Here is a 21,634-nt window from a genome sequence, read left to right as displayed (position 1 = left end):
AATTCTTTCTGCCCACTGAAGACATGACTATTGTTTGCGCTTCTATTGATGCTTGCCGAATGTTTTGTTGATGAATGTCTTTAATTGTGTCTGGTGCATGCTGTGCACACTGACTTGGAGAACCACTGGAGGAGAAAATCTGCCAAAACTTAGCTGCATAATTATGCAATGTACAGACTTTTGGCTTCTGTGATAGACTGTTGTGTTATTTCAACCCCTCCATTAACAATCACAGTATAACAGGATAGTTATACTTTTTTTTCTTATCTGTGTGATCATGGTCTATATCACTCTGATTGCAGAATGACAGCACGTATCTCATACAGATTCCTTATCACACTTTTTATTGATTTATAATGTCAACAGTTGCTCTTTTATTGACCTGCCAGCCCTGATGTTGTCTTTGTCTGTTTTCCAGTTAGAGAACTTCCTAGGCTAGACATAGAGGTGTTATTGAGTTAAACAGCAGCTTCCATCACGTTGACCAGACCTGAGATCTCATTGGTCATCCTTATGGGCATTCCAGAGCTGATAGGCAGCTGGTCAAGTTCACTGAAATTCTGATGTCCAAGATTCAGTGAATGCAACCACTGTGTCCCAGGGCAAGTTAAAGAGGAAAAGTCACAGAGCACCATATGTGTTGACTTTTGCTTCATTCACACAAACTGAATGTATTATAAATATTTACTGCAATAAAGACACAAAGTCTCTGAACAAGTCAGAATAATGAGACTCACCAATGCTGAATGTAATTTAGATTTTTACAAACCAGCAAAAAGAGCTGTTTGCAGGAGTCTTTCCTCTGAGTTTATTACATATCTGTTGATTTTTTTCCGAATGTTCTTAAAGAAAATATTAACTTTTACTGATTATATGTGTAATCCCTTTAGGTATTTTTAGGATTTTTTTTTTGGAAGATTTGTATTCATTTTTTGACAAATATTTACTATTTTAATTATTTATTTATTTTTATTTTTCTTTCTTGCCAAATTTGAGAATTTTTTTAAAAATAAAACTTTAAGGGAAACTTTTAAGGAATTTTCTTCCTGAAGATTTTGCAAATTTTTTAGAAATTTGAGGATTTTTTTGCTGAATTTTTTGATTTTTTTTTCAGACAAGGGAACAATATTCTTTGGTGCCGTAAATGAGGACAACAGGAGAGCTAATTACACAATAAATAGTTGTTAATATCAATATTGTAACACTCCTATGTGATATCAATTTCAGTGTTCAGCTAGCAGTGCCTTTAAAAAAAATAAATCCTAACACTACAACTGAGTTGCTGCTCATCGTCTATCAGTCAGGCCTTCTATGGGACGTACAAACCAATGTTCTATAAAAATGTCTAAAATGATAAAATATCAGACATATTCAGTAAGCTATATTGGATTTATTCTGTTTCATATATGAGGATTAAAGGAGAGTTACAAGCAGAATTCCAGAGATGTTTATCCTAAAGCACACAGTTACAGTTTTTATTTGCAGTGTGATATCACTCTGTAAATAAAATCTCAACATACAGAGAAGAGAAAATAAAAGTACTGCACATGTAATGTTGTTGCAGTATTGTTTTAACAATTCCGACTTCTCATGGTACCACGGGGGACTGAAAATGGCTCTCAAGTCGCTGCTGGCTGACATATAGCCCTAATAAACTGCATTTCCGTTACTATGCCATAACTGTTCTGTTGTCTTTCAACAAAAATGAAAGTGTTACAAATGAGAACAGCTTTATTGTGAATTTGACCGTGTTAAAATGCAACAAGCAGTAAATGCATACAGCAAAGGAGAAGCACACAGCACAATGAGTCACATTTGAACACAGCAACCGGTCATTGTTTATTGGTTTAAAATTGGTCTTAAAGCTTCCACTGCCTCTGAATGGTGCTCAGCATTACAATTTTCCACAGAGGTCTGGTCTATCACATACAATCAAAAGTAATAATAAAAGTAATCCACTGGGTCTTCAGTTCCTCTGATTCTGAGGAAAACTCTTGTGTTTGTTCTTGGAGCAAACAGCAAAACATCTGATGACATGTTAGAGTTAACAGAAGCTTCTCTAGAGAGCAAACAAACGTGGACTGAGAAGCAGCCGCTCACTGTGAGTGGTGAGGGGGTAGGAGTATGCCAAGTTTCAGTTTGATGACTATTGATCCTAGCAGCTCAGTAAAATTGTCACTGCCTTGTCGATCTGGGAGACTTTTTAGGCATGGGATGGCTTGAGAAAGGACAAAAGTAAATGTCTTTATATCTTACCAGCTTTTACTTTCTACCCCCAAGGTTAGAAGGGCCACAAAACACAATAAAAATGGATTTGCACTATATGGGGCCTTTAACTCATATTGACACAGTTGCCAGCATCTATCCTACAACAGCTTAATGAGATTCTTGAAATTTAGTTATGTCTGTTGGTTTTATTGTGTCACCCAGAGGTGGCCCCATCTGATCAAGTGAATAAGGAAACAATTAAGGAGACGAGGCCTCTCAAAATAAATCTATTTAATTAGCCCCGAGCTTTGTCTGCTAGGCTCATCTTTCTCTTTAAACTGTGTCTGCTTCAAAAAATATATCAGAAACTATGCCTAATGTGCAAATTATAATATAATAATATCCAAGCACTCCTTATATAACAGATAGTTACTAGTTTAGGATAATAGCTGTAGTAAATATAGCCTTTACGGGCAATCCAGGGTAAAAATACCCAATTATTACCATCGCTTCCCCGTACGGAGCTCCGCCTCCAGACACTGACGCACCAGCCCGTCAGTCACCTCGGCATGAGGAGAAGCAGCAAAACTGCTCCACATAGCTGCGTTTTGTGATAACAGTGGGCTAAAACTCTCCGTTCAACACTCTCCGCTGTGCCACACGTTCAGCACGATGCCAGGACGTGTCCGTTCACTGGACCCCAACGTAGGATGAGGAGAAGATGCTAGCTAGCTGGCTAGCTTCTTTTAGCCACAGTGACAGCTAGCTTCGGTAGCCTGTAGCTAACTGGTTTCTCCCGTTCAACAGTCCAGGTAAGATTTGTGTTTTTCTTCTCTCGCTAACTTTTCCGACAGCCGTGATTTTAACTGAATATTTTTTTTCTCGACGTGTAATTGGTTGTTTCTTGTTGACACCTTAGCTGGCTTTAGGTAAAATATACATCGTTTTGTGAGTTTAGCGATAAGCAAACGGCCGCTAACAGTTACAGTTTCTGCGGTAGCATGAAGTTTAAGTTATTAATTAGCCTAGTCAAGCTAACTATCTGGTAGCTGGCTTAACCTGAGCTAAGCTAAATACACGAGTATTAACAACTCAACTGTCATAAAACACTAAACTAACGTTACAAAATGTATATAGTGAAGTTTTCCTGTACTTAAATATATCTGTTAGATAACCGTATCACCCTGGAGAAGGATTAAAAAAACACCTTAATGTTTGGATTGTTAACGTAATAGTGACTGAACTGCATTTGTCGTGTCTGACATTTCATTTGTCCCTCGGTGTTTCTAGTCGAAACCCAGTTCTTTCTGGTTGTATACCAGGTCTTTTGTGACATTCCTGTGTCTCAGATGAAACTGTTGTCGGATCTGAGGAGTGTTTGATCCATTATTTATTATTATGTTTATAGTTACAACCAAAACAGCTATTAAGATTGATATTGAGGTCTTAGGTGGCCTTGTGTTGGTGTGGCAAGTGTTACTCAAAGCCCAGGATAGACTGACAAAGATCATATTTCAGCTGAGCTGGCCCCTTGCCACGATTTTTAAAGACAACAATGTACCTTACAATCTTCTTGAAACTGTATATTATCTGTCAGTTCAGTATTGTAATGGATGGATGGCATCAAGTTTTAATCTTGATAACTGCAGTTTGAAATTATCCCATGCAACCAAAAAAATATTCATCTTTCTCAGTTGTTAAGAATTTCTTACATTCTTATACAAAGACGCCTTGTTTGCTTCCCGTTTTTTTTTTTTGGCAAGTCACTGTGCAGAAGTGCAAGTAGTGGTTACAGTTTACATTCATTTGTTCAGTTTGATGCCTATGTGCAACTCCAAGTTTGCTTTGTCCTGTCTTTCTTTGTAGCAGCTTATGTGATATCAGATATGCCAGTTTGACCCTTAATATAGAAATGGTAATAGAAATTGTATTAATTCCTTTTGAAAAGGGTGGGGCATTCTGTTTTCTTTTTTGAAATGTATTTCAGGAGGCAGCTTTTTTAGTGAAACGCTTTCTCACAGCTATTGAGTCCCACAATTCCGTAATAAATATTATAAAGGTTTTTTTAACAGGCTCATGTGTATTACAAATGTATATCATGTGTTGTTTTTTTATTTTTTCTGACCATGATATGCTTAAACAACCAGTTTTTGGTCTTGAGGGAAGAACTTACGTGTGTCTTTGACCACTTGCTCCTGTGATCTTTTCCCTCTGTGTTCTTGTTTTAAAGCTAAAGACTTGCAGCTGTATGTTTGACAAAAGGTTTTATTCTTCTTTTGTGCTTTTAGGCAAAGCAATCATGACACAGACAGTCAACCTGTGTTCAGTGTCCCTTGGGGTGGAGGGTATGACATGTGGCTCTTGTGTCCAGTCCATAGAGCAGCGGATCGGGTCCCTACGTGGAGTGATGCATATTAAGGTAAATGACTATAAAATTAATTATAAACTTACTGCCATGCAACAATAAGTTTTTCAAGAAATGTTGAAGTGCACTTCTTAAAATCTGCTGACTTAGACCTTCTTGCACGGCACTTCCAGGTTAAATGTAAGATTTGATATTCCCACAGATGTTGTAACAATGCAGTCTGTATTTCACAATATAATTATAGGATGCTGTGGACAAGGCACATATGTACACATTATTATATTAACTAAAAGTTTCCACCCACTTCAGGTTTTAATAAATGCCCAAGTCTTACTCCCTCGGGACTTGCTGGTCCGATTTACAGCTAAGTAACATCAATCTACCCATGAGAGACGACTTAATTGCAATGGTTGTGGTCTGCTGTTTTGTTTATTGTGTGTTTACCCCTCAGGCTGAGGTTAAATGAGAAAATAATGCAATAGTGTGTTCCAGATAGTGCTCTGCCCTTTGCAGGACTGTGACAGCAGGTCGATATATGCTCTGTACCCAAAGGAAACGTCATTGTATCGTAAGCGAATTTAGTGTCTGGATTGTTTTATGTTGATACAGACATGATCTTCAAGTAGTGAATTGATTTTTCATGGTAGAAGTCATTGTCCTCTCATTCGCAGAAAGAAAAGGTTAATCCAACAAGCAGTCAGCCGCACTCACTGCTAAACCCCCACTGTGGTTTATAACTTATGGCTAAGTCAGGTGATCCTTCACTGTGTCACATGTTTCTTTCTTGCTGAAGGAGGAAAGCTGAGGGTCATCATTCTGACGAAACATGCTGAAATCTTACCCAAGCCACTGACTCATTTTACCCTTTTTTGTAATAAAGGTTCATTGATAAGACGGCAGATTCACAGTATAAAAGTAAAATGGCATTAGATAGAAACAGGAGTGGATATGATCACATAAAGCAAGGATGTCCTTCCTTTGTAAATGATCTAAAAACACTTTGAACTGACAACACAGTAAGTTATAGTAACATACTGAACCCACCCTTTTTGGTATAAGCTAGTAAACCAGTTTTTAGGAAAGAGAAAGATATCTACAGCATCTTTATTTTTAATTTATGTAATTATTAGTAGAATAATAAACTCAGCTTAGATATAACTGTTGACGGATGAACTTATTCATCCTATCTGATTTTTGTTCTTCACGTTTTATTAACATGCTCTGTGTTACAGTCAAATTTTAAACCATAACTTGACATTTATTTTATAGGTGTCATTAGAGAAGAAGAATGCTACTGTCATATTTGACCACAGCCAACAAAGCCCAGAGTCTCTGTCAGAGGCCATCGAGGACATGGGCTTTGAGTCAAGCGTACCAGAGGGCACTGAAGCCACACCCATTTCTATAGATACCCAGCTGATCTCCACCTCAGGCCTGACACCTGCCGCCCAACAAGAAGCTTTGGAGAAGCTATCACAAATTCAGGGAGTCCTGGATGTCAGAGAGCACCTGCCCCAGATGGGTCTTGCTGTCACCTTTGTTCCCTCACTGATTTCCACACAGCAGCTGACTGAAGTGGTGCCCAGTGTAACACCTCTGGAGGTCCCTGCTCCCAGAAGCCCTATACATAAAGGCCTAAGCCTCCCACCATCCCCCACCATGGGAGGTGGGGTGGCATTCTTGAAGTTGCGTGTTGAAGGAATGACGTGTCACTCCTGCACTACCACCATTGAAGGGAAGATCGGAAAACTGAAAGGGATTGAAAAGATCAAAGGTGATATCCTCGTCCTTTTCGCAACTTAAGGGATATATGACTTCACTGTCTGAGTTAGGAGAGATGTTGTAACACAGCTGCTGCTTTCCATGTCTTTTATATACCACAGGTGTCATGTCATTGTCTATCAGTCAGGCTCTCTGTAGCTTCACTACTGAGAAGTGCTTAGTCGGATTTGACTATGACTCATGAAATCTGTCCACTGGTATTGTTGGAAGGAGTGACAAGTAGACAGATAGGATTATGTTTGCTGAGTGCAGAACTGCCATTGTGTTTAAAGTGCCTGTGTGTGCAGACAGCTGTATGCTGTGTATTCTAGATACATGATTTGGTCAGACATTTTTTGCTGGTACTGGAAGGCATATGTCAAAGACATGGAGCCAGAAGCTGATCTTGCAGTTTTGTCTTGTTCACATTCCACATTAAACCTGCCTAAAACTATACAACAATCCTTGATGTTTGGGTTGATCAGAACCAACAGTCTCTTTATAACAGACTCCAAATTGAAATTTATAATATTTCATTATTTCAGCCAGCATGAATTTCTTACTGAGGTTGTACTAGAGTTTTGCAGCCCTGAGTGCTTCGTGCTAAAGCTCTTCAGGATCCTAAACTAACAAACTTGTATGGCACAACTGAATGCTTAAGTTGTACAAATTTTATGAATGTTCTAATAGTGAATTAGAAGTTGTATTTTATGTGCCTGATTGCTTGCTAACATCAGTGTCTGCTATTCATACACAGTCACTTCCTGTTCTTGTGAAATAGTCTTTGTTTGACTTTGTGTTTGTATTTTAACTTTACCCGTGTTTTTTATCTTTCACAGTTGTTTTACAATCTCAGGAAGCTACAATCGTGTATTTGCCTTACCTCATTACTGTCCAAACCATCATCGATCAGATTGCTGTGGCGGGCTTCAATGCCTTTGTCAAGTCAAAGCCACGCCCTCTGCAGCTGTCTCCCGGTGAAGTCGAACGTTTTGTTGATTCCCAAAAACCAACAATTTCCTCACCATCAGAAACATCAGAGGAGACAGAAATCTTCATCGACACAACACTTGCCATGCTCAAGGTGAAAGGCATGCACTGCCGTTCCTGTGTGGTCAATATTCAAGACAATATCTCAATGCTGCCTGGTGTTTCCTCTGTGGAGGTCTCCCTGGAGAACGAGAAGGCCTCCATCTGCTATGATCCTCTCAAGGTCACAGTGACTCAGCTGCAGCAAGCAATTGAGGCACTGCCTCCAGGAAACTTTAAGACTCAACCCTGGGGCGCCTCTGAACCTCTCAGCCCTGTATCCACATTGCCTACGCCTGCCTCATCATCATCGCAACCTACAAGAGCAACCCAGGCCAAACCTGCTGCCTCCCAGCCTTGTTTTATCCAGCCTCTGGCATCTGTAGTTCATATTCACATTGAGGGCATGACATGCAACTCCTGTGTCCAGTCCATTGAAGGCATGATCTCCCAAAGGAAAGGTGTGACGTCAGCCCAGGTCTCTCTGGCTGATCATCAGGGGATCTTTGAGTATGATCCCCTCCTGACCACACCAGAGGAGCTGAGGGAGGCCATAGAGGACATGGGCTTCGATGCCTTCCTTCCAGGTAAGGGGATGGATTGTGTGGTCTTGAGGTCAGTTGATGTTTTCTGCCTCCACATGGTCAGACCAATGCGGCCTTTGAGAACTTATGCACACATGATTCTATTAATACAACAATAGGCACTCGTTGATCTGCTAAGCCAGGGGTCGGCACCCCGCGGCTCCAGAGCCGCATGCGGCACTTTCGTCCCTCTGTTGCGGCTCCCTGTAGCTTTGGAAAATGAATAATCAGCAGGCTATTTAATTAAAATTTCTTTTATTTTAGTTTGTTAGTTTTAAAAATTTAATTCTAAATTTGAAGATTATTGTGATCTTGTAACATCAAAATAAAACGTCTTAATTTTTGTCTGTCAATATGCGTCCCAGCCGTCAATCTCCGACACTCGCCGGCCTGCGTGTTGTTATGAGTGTGTGTGGCTCTATTATGAGAGAAGGAGAGAGAGCAGCGTGTGTGTGTGTGTGTGTGTGTGTGTGTGTGTGTGTGTGTGTGTGTGTGTGTGTGTGTGTGTGTGTGTGTGTGTGTGTGTGTGTGTGTGTGTGTGTGTGTGTGTGTGTGTGTGTGTGTGTGTGTGTGTGTGTGTGTGTGTGTGTGTGTGTGTGTGTGTGTGTGTGTGTGAGGGAGAGCGAGATGTCCGAGCGACCCTGAATGCAGCGCTAGTGAGGAAGATGACAGTCGGTTCGGGGTGTAAGAGAGAAGAGGTGTGTAGCTGCTGGGTTAGCGCAACTGTATGGTTCAGCCGCTGTTAATTCGCAATAAAGGCTGCAGTATTCTTCAATAAGGCCGGGCTCCTGTGTCTTTGCCTTCTACGACTGCTGAGGAAGTGAAGGGGGTTAACCCCGAAGTAACAACAATAACTTCGGCCCTGGAGAACTGTCCTCCCCTGGGCCTCCTGACCACGGTCGGGAGAGCTGAGCAGGAAAGGTGAACAGTGTATTCATTTGGAGTCCTGTTGATCTTCGGATCCCAGTGTTTGCTCTACATTCATTCAGCAGCGGCGGGCCACCATTCCTAAATCCTAGCTGTCGCTCCTTCAAATTTCTTTCTTTTTTATTGGCGCAAATACACCACCGCCGCACGTCTCCGCCTTCACAGCAGATTCCTGCACAAGAATATTTCATTTATATTTATCTGTCTATTACATTTACAGACTACTGCAAACTCAAAGTTCATTTGTCGCGATAATATTCAATATTTTAAAGCTTTTTGTGAACTCAAGCACCTTTAGCATCTCGAAAAGTGGTCTATTATGGGATGGATACACCGGCTTGAAGTGCTGCGGTGATCAGAAAACTAGTTGTTACACAATTTCCAAATAACCACGTTTTTATCCAAGCTGCCATCAGGAAGATTTTTAAAAGAAACTTTCTGCTCAACACACTCAGAGTGTTCTCGTCTTCAATCACTGTTCACCAAACTTTGTTGTGCGCTGACAGTGCATCCTGTGAATCTTCCTCACAGCTGGAAAACAGACTTTAGGTTCATTAGCGCTACCTACCTGGCTGGAGTGTTCATCAGTGTTATCGATGTGCCAGAAATTTGGGAACTGAGAAAGGTGCGGTTAAATACTTTATTTTTTTTAATGCATTATTTTTTTTATTAATTAATTAGTCAAAATTAACAAGGGCGCAGAGGTAAAAAGCGATATATGCAGTGTTGTCTTCATTTTAAATGCCTAAAGGTTTTTGCGGCTCTCTGTGTTTTCTTTTCTGTGGGAAACGGGTCGAAATGGCTCTTTGAGTGTTAAAGGTTGCCGACCCCTGTGCTAAGCAGTCACATTTCTCATCACACTGACATGAATAAACACACAGGGCTCCTGTGGACATTTCTAAACGGCTGGCTGTGACTTTGGACTTCTTACAGCATATAGCAGCTCCTTACAGATTACACTGTCGCATCCTGTCAGTGATTGTTGTTGAGGTGTGTCGTGCACAGTGGACAAACATAGCACAGGCTTTGTGGAGAATTTTGAACTTTTGTTGCGTTTGGGTACCATTAATTAAAAAGCATGTACAAGTCTTATGTCTTAAACACCTCCAACAACTTCCTCAGTTACAGCTCTTTTAAAGTAGTAGTATGTACATATAAAACCATAAAAGTGTTGATGATAGAGGGTGCACAGCTTCTCCTGATAAGATGCTTTTGTTTTAAGCATCATTTGTTTTCCCAGTTCACATTTAGTCTGCGGCCTTGTGGACGATACATGTGGTCAGATTTTAGGCTGTGTGGATGTAGACCCTTGCAAACTTAGGTAGCTTACAAACATGAATTGGCCTTTATAGTCAACTACTTAGTATAATGGATATAACAGTTTTGTCTAGTGACTTGTTTAGAAAATTGCTAGATTAGATATTCTAAAGTTAAACTGTGGTATCTGTAGATTTACCTACAAATTTATGCTTTCCTTTAATACTTACAATTTCTTATAAGCAGAGACCAACTCTCTGCTGCCTGCGTCAGATCCCATTATGGCAAAATCTTCAAGTACGCCACCAATCAAAAGTAAAGAGCTGGATAATGACCTAGTCAAGGAAGCCACCCAGGGACGCAGCAGCGGTGAGGTGCACTCTAAATGCTACATCCAGATTGGAGGGATGACCTGTGCTTCTTGTGTGTCAAACATTGAGCGGAACCTCAAGAATGAACCTGGTGGGTAAATTTTGTAATTTTATTCCAACACTTTCGGTCGTATCTCATTGCTTTTGTTAGCAGCTAAAGAGAAAATCTAAAATGTTGCGCAGGTATCAACTCTGTTCTGGTGGCACTGATGGCCAGTAAAGCAGAGGTCCGTTATAATCCCGACGTCATCGACCCTATGAAGATAGCTGAGTGTGTGAGAGAGCTGGGCTTCACCGCCTCCGTTATGGAAGACTATGAAGGTTCAGATGGAAACCTGGAACTAGTGGTGAGTCAGTGTGATGCTGCATTGAATTTTTGTTGTTGTATTAAGAAAGCAAGATGTGTTCAGCAGTAGTTTATTTCCACTATATAAAAGCCATAAATATACATTTCTGTAACTACCTATAAAGAATATATAAGCTTGCATTTAGCAGATGAAGGTTATCATCTACTGAGTTACTCACTCCAGACCTTCATGACTATGTTTCTGCTTCTTTATCTACTTCACTGCTTCTTCACCTTCTTTCAGGTCAGGGGAATGACGTGTGCCTCTTGTGTTCACAAAATCGAATCGAGCCTTATGAGAGAAAAGGGGATTATATATGCCTCAGTTGCCTTGGCAACCAACAAAGCACACATAAAGTACGACTCAGAAATTATAGGGCCACGAGACATCATCAAGCTGATCGAGGTACCGCTACTGCTTCTGTTATTTGTGCTCGAATCTGTGAAGTCATTTCATATATCTGAAGTGCTTAATCACAAAGACTTGAGGACTGATCTGCAGTTTGACTCTTGTTTGTAGAACCTCGGGTTTGAAGCGTCTTTGGTGAAGAGGGACCGTACTGCCAGTCACCTGGACCACAGCAAGGAGATTCGACAGTGAGTAGCATTTTTTCTATATTCTCTAATCCACATCTTCAGTTCTAACTCTGTTCATGTGTTATGTATGTTTCCATATTTAACTGGGGGTTGAAGGTACTTAAATGGTGACTCAACAATTTGTCTGATTTTTCTCAGAAAAAGCTTCTGTTTTTAGGTCTGACTAAAAACACTTGTAAAGAGTTGGGATTGCCTCCACATTACTTAGTCAACTCTGTTATTGTAGCAACCACTTTTTCTAGAATGTAGTACTGCTTTGACCATTTGTGCTCTTCTTTAACACTATAAAAGTTGGACTCTAGTTAGACTAATGTTTTGAAACATGAAGATATATTTGGCCATGTGGGACACTGATAGCGCTTTATATAGTGGTATATCTGAAGGGCTGCCATGATCATCAAATTTTAGTTATCAATTATTTGTCATAAAGTAATTTTGATTTAGGATTTAACCCTTTAAGCTTCAGTCAATTCCAGCCGTTTTCAGTACAAAAAATCGCTAATATTCTATTTTTAAATAAAAAAATTATGAAAAATACGGGGAATATTGGACGCGCATCGGGAGGTGCATTTCCTTGAAAACGACCGATTCGGGGATTTTATACCGACTTCAGGACATGTTTTGGACAAAATAGTTTACTGGCTTGTGTCATCTGATGTAAAAGGTTGGATTATGGCCGTTTTTTGTGGAATCTTTTTTTTGTGTGTAATAATAAACCCGGAAATGTGAGTCGCGCTGTGTGCGTTGAAGCCGTGTATAGAGAACGGATGGATGAATATTTGTTTTTGTCGGACAAATGTGTTTTTCTCACCCGCTGTGGTAATCGCATCTGAAAGTGGTTTATACCGGCGGATTCATGAGAATCTAAGCTTTCCATCGGTGTATAGTGTTTGTATAATCGCGTTTGCACCCGTCGGACATTCTTGAAATTCCTATGCAAATTAGTAGGTGTACCGCCGGCGGTACACTGAAGCTAAAAGGGTTAATTGCTTTTTTATATTCAAGTTATGTATTTATTAGTCTAAGATTAGCGAAACTGGCACCAACGACTTTTAGATGCTATCCCGACAATTTGCCCCCATGAATTTATAAGAATCTCATTTTTCGCTTTATTTTAAACCAAAATTTTGCCTTAGCGATGCTGTAAGTTTTGACATTGGAAAATAAAGACAACAAAACAGAGATTGAAATATGATATTTCTTTGCTTCACCCAGTTGTGTACAGGTGAATGGAAACAAGACTATTCTTTATTCAAAATGATTGTAGGAATTTAGATAATTGTTACGGGCTTAAATGTGTAGATTTGTTCAGTCATGTATATGTACTAGTTGTGGCTTAATACTTTATTGCTTTCCTCCTCAGTAAGGAGAATTAAACACTGTATGATAAATGAAATTAATCTATCACTGACACACAAATGTCTTCACTCTCTAAGATGGAGGAAATCTTTCTTCGTAAGCTTGATTTTCTGCGTGCCTGTGATGGGAATGATGATGTACATGATTATCATGGACCACCAGATGAATGTTTCACATCAGCACAACTCAACAACAGAGGACCTCAACCATTACCACTCTACCATGTTCCTGGAGAGACAGCTGCTCCCAGGCCTCTCCATCATGAACCTCCTCTCCTTCCTCTTCTGTGTACCTGTTCAGGTAAATCACCAGGATTAACTGCACTCCCAGAAAGACGATAGGGAAATTTTAGTAGCACGTTTGTAGATTGAAAAGAATGGATGTTTGTGGTCTGGTGAATGCAAGCTTTTCTGTTTTCCCTCTCCTCAGTTTATTGGAGGTCGCTACTTCTACATTCAAGCCTACAAAGCAGTGAAACACAAGTCTGCCAACATGGATGTTCTGATAGTTCTGGCCACCTCCATAGCTTTCAGCTACTCACTGGTCGTCCTAGTAGTGGCCATGGCAGAGAAGGCAAAAATCAACCCCATCACGTTCTTCGACACGCCGCCTATGCTGTTTGTCTTCATCTCTCTGGGACGGTGGCTGGAACAAATAGCCAAGGTTCAGCTCATTGCGTTTATTGACGTCTATAACGTTTCGAGTAACTTTTTAGAAATCTACCACCTTCATAGTATGCGCTAGTCACCATTAAATTATTTTTTCTGCTGCCTTCCAGAGCAAGACCTCCGAGGCTTTGTCCAAACTGATGTCTTTACAAGCTACTGAGGCCACAGTCGTCACTCTCGGCAGTGATAAATCTATTCTCAGGTATTTTTTCTCTCTATATTCAATTCATTTACAAGAAACTTTCATGTCTTCGGTTGGTTTTGAATGCAGCTTATCTAAATGATTGCAGTTAAAATGTCAGATAAAAGATACAACATAACCAAAGCTGCAAAGAGAAAGTAATGCAAGCATACACAAAGTCTCAGCAAAATATCTCGATATGGTAATTTAATGTTTTTTCAGGATTGCAAGCCTAGTTTGTCTATTTTATGCAAAATGACACTGGTCTTTATTTAACAAGTAATAATTATAGTACCAGTAATATTTACACTGTTTTCTGTTCATGTGTGTTCCAGTGAGGAGCAGGTGGATGTTGAACTGGTGCAGAGGGGCGATGTGGTGAAAGTTGTTCCTGGAGGGAAGTTTCCAGTCGATGGGAGGGTCATCGAAGGACATTCCATGGCCGACGAGTCTCTCATCACAGGTCGACTACATTGACTGAACTAAATATCTCCTCAGTGTTGTTTATTGACTTGATATAAGTGTTGACAATATGCTAAAAAACCTGTTCAGATGACACTATGTAGCAATAATAATACATAATACTTATGCAGTGACATTTTACATAGTTTGCAAGAACGCAAAAGTTAACTCATCAAATGGAGAAACGATCATATAGATAGTGATTAAAAACTGTGGGCAGTGTTTGAAAGATGCATCTTTATGGATTTCTTGAAGATGGAGAATGGGGAGAATTCACTGATGCTTTTGGGGAGTGACTTTCAGAGGGTGGGAGCAGAGATGGAGAAAGATTCAGAGCAGAGGGTTTGAGTGGTTTGCCGGTGAAGGAGTTGAGTCAGGTAGTTGGGAGCCAGCTTGTGGAGAGCTTTGCAGGCGATGAAAAGGATTTTGAACTGGATTTGCTGAGGGAGGAGGAGCCAGTGGATGAACTCGCAGTGGTTCTCTACATAGCAGGGGCGAGAGTCTGCACATGTTGAACACCTGCTGTGATATGTACCAGCAAAAGACACATCAGAAGCAATAAAAAACTGTTTGATAGTTTCCCTTAAATACTGCACAGTGCCATGAAAATACATAACAAAATGCAAAGTTTGGTTACATGAACAAACCCCACGTGTCCCCCCCCTCTGACTCAGTGGCTCTCCCTCCATCATGCTTCCCTTTGCCTCATGTGCCTCCGTCTGTGCCTGCAGTCTCCTCATGGTGGAGGCTGCAGCTGGCAGGAACATTGTGGTGGAAAAAAAAACCACCCACACCCTTGTGCCTCCCACCACTTTTATGTGAGCAGCACACGCCCAGCAGTCTGCTCCCACAGCTGATGAATTACGTTCAGTGTGTATGGAGGCCGGTGCAGTAAAAGGTCTCAGTCTGGTGACACCTGGTCCAGCCACTCCAACCTGAACCTTGATTTGCTGTGGTGGCTTCACCCTGGTTGGCCTCCTGTGCACCCAATGTTTACAGATCACTTTTTTATTGCACACATTTTGTAACATTTTTTTGCTAATAATAGTTTGTTCGTTGCCTCTTATTGATGTTGTGGTCATCTTATCTGAAAGTTGATTTTACTTGGTTTCTTCATTTAATGTGTATCAAGGTGAGATCATTCTTTTGTCTTCTACTTTTTAATTTGTATTTGTGTCTTTTTAAAATATTTTTCTTTTGTTCTTTACTAGAATTAAAAATTAGGCCATTAAAAGTTACCAGAAATGATCAATATCAACTGACGTGAAACAATATATCGTGATAAGATGCAGCTAAATCACTCCACCCTACCTGTAACCCAGATGACTGATATCGTAAATACTAAAGTTAAACTCTTTGTGCTATAGTTTTGTGCATGTTGTTTTTCATTTTTCTTTAGTTTCATGTGTCTTGTATTGTCTTCCACAGTATCAATGTTGACACAGTTAACCACAACAGTTATTAACCTTCACTTTTTGTATTGTTAGTATCTGTTTTCATCCACAACAAAATTATAGAATGTCAAAACATGAGTTCCAAATAGTAAACAGTTTTTAGTAATTATTTCAGCTTTGTCTTCCTCTAAGGCAGCAGTCCTTTCTCCCGATGACCTGCTCCTGTTTCTTACCACCTTGCCCCGCTGTTTTTCTGATCAGCTGTTGCTTTGTTGACTCCAGGGGAGGCCATGCCTGTGACAAAGAAGCCCGGGAGCTCAGTGATTGCAGGCTCCATTAACCAGAACGGCTCTCTGCTCATCAGTGCCACACATGTTGGCATGGACACCACACTGTCTCAGATTGTCAAGCTAGTGGAGGAGGCTCAGACTTCAAAGGTGAATTGTGTTGTTTGGACTGTGTCTGACAGCGTTGAGGGTAAAACTCAACAAGAGTTACATTTTTCACATTTTATTTTTCAGGCTCCCATCCAGCAGTATGCTGATAAAATCAGTGGCTACTTTGTACCTTTCATTGTTGGCATATCTGTTCTCACACTGGTTGCCTGGATTGTCATTGGGTTTTTGGACTTCTCTCTGGTGGAGATGTACTTTCCTGTGAGTTCTTTTCCATCTTAATGTCGTCTATGAAGTATATCATGGAATTACTACCATTAGTCTCTATTGCTAATTTAAATATTGCAGACCACTAAATATCCCTGCTTTGTCATAACATCTGGTATTGTTGCTTTTTGCTGTTATTTACCAACATTATTTTCTTCACTCAAGGTTAAAGTATTTGTTAGTAGCTGGGGAGAAACGCTAACAGTTCTGTTCATTGCCTACAGGGTTATGACAAAAGCATTTCCAAAGCCGAGGCAGTGATTCGCTTCGCTTTCCAGGCCTCCATAACAGTGTTATGCATCGCCTGTCCCTGTTCCCTTGGCTTGGCAACCCCGACAGCTGTCATGGTGGGCACAGGGGTCGGAGCCCAAAATGGCATCCTCATAAAGGGAGGGGAGCCACTCGAGATGGCACATAAGGTGTGTTAATGATGATGTTCTGTCACCCCTGTAGAGTGAGCCAATTATCTACAGACCTGCTGTCAGTTGAAACACATTGTGAATGTTCTGGTGCCTTCGGTTACACAACTACATTAGTCAAGATGTTAAACACGATTAAAACATATAAATTCAGCCTGATCGTCTGTGGTTTGAGATTTTTCTAATGTTTTCTTTTGTGTGCAGGTCCAGTCGGTGGTGTTTGACAAGACAGGGACCATCACTTACGGCGCTCCGAAGGTTATCCAAGTCAAGATAGTTGTGGAAGGGAATAGGATGCCTCGCTCTCGACTGCTGGCTATTGTGGGCACAGCTGAGAACAACAGTGAACACCCTCTGGGGTCAGCTATCACCAAATACTGTAAACAGGTTGGTATTTATAGCCGATTCAACACCTGACAATTTGCTTTGGTGAAATTTCAAATGACCGGTCCTTTACATGACTTAAATTTGTACAATGTTATAAATCGATCGCTGTTTGCGTGCAGGAGCTTGGCACAGAGTCTCTTGGCACATGCACAGATTTCCAGGCAGTGCCAGGCTGCGGCGTCCGATGTCAAGTCAGCAACACAGAGTCTCTGCTGAAACAGGCGGACAGTGACAGCGAGGACAACAACCAGCGCAACAGTGTCCTCGTCCAGATCAGTGACACCAGGACGTCCACCAGCTCGCACCCGCTCATCATGGACCCACAGCCGCTGAGTATGTTGACAATTTCAGCTCTAACACCTTGTTGTGGTTACAGCAGGGTTTCTGCAGGGCATTAAAAAGCATTAATAGCCATTACGTTGATTTTGTGAAACTTAAGGCCTTAAATGGCATTACAAATCATTCAATTTGATTCTCAGTGGCATAAAAAATTCTTTCTGCAGTTTTAAAGAAAAATATTTGACAATAATAATATATAATTATAGACTACGATTCGTCAGATATGTGCATCTGTGTGAACACGCTGAAGCATTGCAATAATTGTTGCGCCTGGTCGGGTATAATTGCCAAAAGCTGGATGTTTTTAAAGTGGCCGGCAGGCTGGAGCAGGTGGAGGAGAGCTGGGAAATGCAAAATTTAGCAATTCTAGGGAATGACTATAGCCTGTGAGTGATCAAGGGTGGTTTCTGGATTCAAAAATGGTGAGATGTAGGGACAGATTTCATATAAAAATCATCTTTACAAAAAAACCCTGTAATTTGTTGAGTTCACTGTGGTGGCATTAACATTTTCACAGTACAGCAATAAAACGGTATTAAAAAGCATTAAATTTGACTGGCTGATTTCTGCAGAAACCATGTACAGTAAAGTTGTCTTTCACTCACTCGTGTTTTCTTGCCGTTGTGTGCAGGCCTGGTCCAGACAGCCACCTACACCGTCCTGATCGGCAATCGAGAGTGGATGAGGAGGAACTGCCTCCAGGTCAGACCTGACATTGATGAAGCTATGATGGAGCATGAGCGCAGAGGACGCACCGCTGTTTTAGTAGCTGTAGACAGTGAGTAGTCATTTTTATATGATATTTACCTTTTAAAGTTGCATGTGGAAAACGCTCTCTGCAATGTAAAAAATGTGTTTGTCCACAGACCTGCTGTGTGCGATGATAGCCATAGCAGACACAGTGAAACCAGAAGCCGAGCTGGCAGTGCATACGCTGACCAACATGGGTCTGGAAGTGGTCCTGATGACCGGAGACAACAGCAAAACAGCTCGAGCTATCGCTGCTCAGGTATGGAAAGTGGTTAAAGAAAGACCCGATGATGTTATTTGTGTGTTTTTGTCACTAGATATTGATATCATGATGCTAGTTTGAAAGTGATAATCTGTCCTTTTACACAAACTATAACTCATAATTTAAACCAAACTGGTTGTGGTAAAGGAAATATTAGCCATGTTGATAAAACATCACAATGTAGCCAAGACGCTTTGCTTAGGTTTAGTTTCATACTTTGGAAAGCCGATAAATGAATGCTGAATCCGTCATGATTTGTGTGTTTCTGTGCCTTTTCCAAAAGGTTGGCATCAGGAAGGTGTTTGCTGAGGTTCTTCCCTCCCACAAGGTGGCCAAAGTGGAGCAGCTGCAGCAAGAAGGAAAAAGAGTGGCCATGGTGGGTGACGGTGTCAACGACTCGCCTGCTCTGGCCATGGCTGACGTGGGCATCGCCATAGGAACGGGGACAGATGTGGCTATAGAGGCTGCTGATGTGGTGCTGATCAGGGTGAGAATTACGGCTTGTGGGATTTTTAACGTCATTTCATGCATTGGCGCTTTGTTTCTTAATGTGAAAATACCAACCATGACACTTGTGCCCTGCAGCTTGTCTGAATCACTGCATCCCAGTATGCTAATGATACCCTGACATGCTGACTGTTGATACAGGAGAATCAAATGTAGGCGATTCTTCAATGTGGCACATTTGCACCCCATTATATTTATTCACTGTGCTACGAATAGTCACATATTTTGTCTGACTTTGTTGTAATGTGCAACAAGACGTTAATGTCTTCAGGTTTACGGCCACAGATTTCAAATATTGCAAATCCTGAACAAAGAAGATGCTGCAGTATCTCGGCTGGCATGTGGTTTAAAGTCCTTTTCCAGTTTGTCACTAATCATAAATGATCTGATATTGCTGCCCTTCTTATTTAGCCTCTCTTGTTGTCTGGTGTGCAGAACGACCTGCTGGACGTGGTGGGCAGCATCGATCTCTCTAAAAAGACAGTCAAGAGGATCAGGATCAACTTTGTCTTTGCTCTTATCTACAACCTGGTTGGAATTCCTATTGCTGCTGGTAGTTACAGCACCATTTCAGCGTTTACTTGATATTACATCACCATAGTGACAGCAGTGGCTCAGATCATTTTGAGCGCAGCAGCAATGTGATTGTGGTCTGTTCACAGGTGTGTTCCTTCCTATTGGACTGGTGTTACAGCCGTGGATGGGCTCTGCTGCGATGGCGCTTTCATCTGTCTCCGTGGTTTTGTCCTCCCTTCTACTCAAATGGTAATGAGATGTTTAATGTTTTGTCGATTCCTTTTGTGCGCTTTGTTTTTCTCTCTTCTGAGCATATTCATATCAAACCTTTATTCCTACTCTTTCTGTTTGTCTTTGTGTAGTTACACTAAGCCCACTGCTGAGAAGCTGGAGGCCAGACTGGGTAGTAGCAGGCGGCAGGGCAGCCTGTCCGACGTCAGCGTCCACATCGGCATGGGCGAGCTGCGTCGTCCCTCCCCCAAACTCAGCCTTCTGGACCGCATTGTAAACTACAGCAGAGCCTCGATCAACTCCCTGCGCTCCGACAAGCACTCACTCAACAGCTTGGTGCTCAGTGAGCCCGACAAACACTCACTGCTGGTGGGGGAGGCGCTGTGTGAGGAGGAGTTTTGCTGAATATGTGGAGCTCAGATGGCCGGCAAAGACTTTTGTTTGCTGAAGTCGACAGTAACTGCATTTATTCAAGGCTAGGCCACACTGAGCTGAAAGGGTTACATTGAATAACGGCCCATCCATCTGCTGTAGGTGCCCCCAGGGCAGCACTGTTTACTTGATGAAGGCTTGTATGCCCCGTGTTTTCTTTTAGCTCAACCAGCTGATCGCATGCACTTCAGAGTATGCTGAGGTGATTTTGTTGAGGTCACTGCTCTTGGAGACACAAAGGCTTCAGCCCTTTGATCCTCTGACGCCGTCTGTTCAGGGGCATGAAGCTTCTTCAGAGCGCTGAGGCAGGTGTCCACATCCAGGAAGCAGAGTTATGATCTTCTCTGCCACTGTGGTCATTTGCTCTTACAATCTCTACCATCTATCCAAAGACTTCTACACAGTGGTGCCACTTGTAAGAGTGACCACCACAGTTATCTTTTATCACATTTTCCTTAACTGGAAAATTATAACACTGTTGTATAATTCTATTCCACACTATTTATATCATCATTATTTATCTATTTTTTTCATTATATCCTTGGTGACAAATGAAGTTGTTGAATCCAAATGCCAATATTTGTTTTTAATCTCCCAAAATGTTTAATTACTGAGCAAAATTAAGCTTAAGAAGTCAATCTAAGAAGCCTTGTACAGAGCTGCAAACCGATTGTTGTGCAAACACTAGTGGAGTGAGTGTGTGTGTCAGTGTTACCCAAGTGCCAACTGAAGTGCCGCCTTGGCAAAGTCCAACACATTCCAAAGATAGCAGTGTACAGAAGTTATCTTGGACTTAATGTGCACTAAGTGTGAACAGAGATAAATGAGGTCATAGATCGACTATATACTGGTTTTATAGTTGTGTGAAGTCTCTGCGCCTTCGGTCAATGATACAAGATGTCTGTCAAAGAATGTGAACATTATTTATAATTCAGCAGAAGCTGTTACATAGATGGCATTGTGCTTGGATTCCTGTGTTTGCCTGTTGCTTCGAAAAGGCCAAACTTCAAAAGCATTTACGTCCTGCTTGTCATTGCAGTAGGTAAATGTGGAGTTACTGTTCCTCAGATTTGTTTTTTATAAGATTCTCACTGTAGCACTTGATTAAAGACACATGTTGAAAGCCAGGGGAGCAGACTAAACATGCTGCATCCCAGCAGGTCCACCAAACAAGTTACTGAGAAGCTAATGCTGATAAGTCCAGTAGGTTGCTTCACAAAATCCCGTTGAAGTTAAAGTGAGATCGCAGCAGTTATATTTTGCAATCGTAGACGGGCTTTTAAGCTGTCCTGCTTTATTTTTTCTTCTATAGCTTCTCTATTTTTATGCGCATTGTCAAATCAGCTGAAAAATTCCTACAATCCAGCTATTCCTTAAACTTTTGTGTCACAATCTCTCTTGTACTTCTTTTAGCTGATGAAACGGGGCATCAGTTTGTCCTGCCGCCTTCCCATGATGCACTATGTTCTGTAGCAGTTCTGCAATGCTTTGTTGAGACGTCCATCGGGCTTCAGATGTGTGTGCAGTCATATTACGCAAGTCCATTTGTGCTATCTTCTGTAGTTCTTCTGAACATTGTGTGCCTTGGAATAAAATGCTTTTGTAACCTCGCTTTGCTGT

The 21,634-nt window shown here is 41.2% G+C and overlaps 1 protein-coding gene across 2 annotated transcripts; it reads left to right on the top strand.

The window, feature by feature from the left end:
* The first annotated feature begins 2,734 nt into the window (after window positions 1-2,734).
* Window positions 2,735-21,624, top strand: atp7a (ATPase copper transporting alpha). Of its 2 annotated transcripts, none has more exons than XM_022216409.2 (23): window positions 2,735-3,020; window positions 4,497-4,627; window positions 5,843-6,347; window positions 7,174-7,950; window positions 10,378-10,593; window positions 10,686-10,849; window positions 11,093-11,254; window positions 11,369-11,445; window positions 12,882-13,104; window positions 13,234-13,467; window positions 13,583-13,674; window positions 13,989-14,116; window positions 15,792-15,946; window positions 16,031-16,165; window positions 16,396-16,590; window positions 16,795-16,977; window positions 17,097-17,310; window positions 17,948-18,094; window positions 18,183-18,325; window positions 18,612-18,815; window positions 19,271-19,388; window positions 19,498-19,600; window positions 19,714-21,624. In XM_022216409.2, exons 2-23 carry the CDS (start codon window positions 4,508-4,510, stop codon window positions 19,985-19,987), a joined length of 4,569 nt encoding a protein of 1,522 aa, XP_022072101.2. In that variant the 5' UTR covers window positions 2,735-3,020; window positions 4,497-4,507; the 3' UTR covers window positions 19,988-21,624. The 2 variants fall into 2 exon arrangements, with proteins under 2 accessions (XP_022072101.2, XP_022072099.2); XM_022216407.2 differs by having other exon boundaries at window positions 10,375-10,593.
* Window positions 21,625-21,634: the final 10 nt, after the last annotated feature.

Source organism: Acanthochromis polyacanthus, chromosome 10, assembly GCF_021347895.1.
Source record: "Acanthochromis polyacanthus isolate Apoly-LR-REF ecotype Palm Island chromosome 10, KAUST_Apoly_ChrSc, whole genome shotgun sequence".
Classification (NCBI taxonomy): Eukaryota; Metazoa; Chordata; class Actinopteri; family Pomacentridae; genus Acanthochromis; species Acanthochromis polyacanthus.
Note: the sequence above shows the minus strand (reverse complement) of the source record. Positions and strands in the feature narration are given on the sequence as shown.

What these genes read in the sequence shown, in the direction of transcription:
- atp7a (XM_022216407.2), top strand. Translation starts at nt 4,508, where the DNA reads ATGACACAGACAGTCAACCTGTGTTCAGTGTCCCTTGGGGTGGAGGGT. An exon ending in CACAGCAAGGAGATTCGACA is followed by an intron (nt 11,446 to 12,881) that starts GTGAGTAGCATT and finishes TCACTCTCTAAG; the next exon opens with ATGGAGGAAATCTTTCTTCG. An exon ending in CTCGAGCTATCGCTGCTCAG is followed by an intron (nt 18,326 to 18,611) that starts GTATGGAAAGTG and finishes CTTTTCCAAAAG; the next exon opens with GTTGGCATCAGGAAGGTGTT.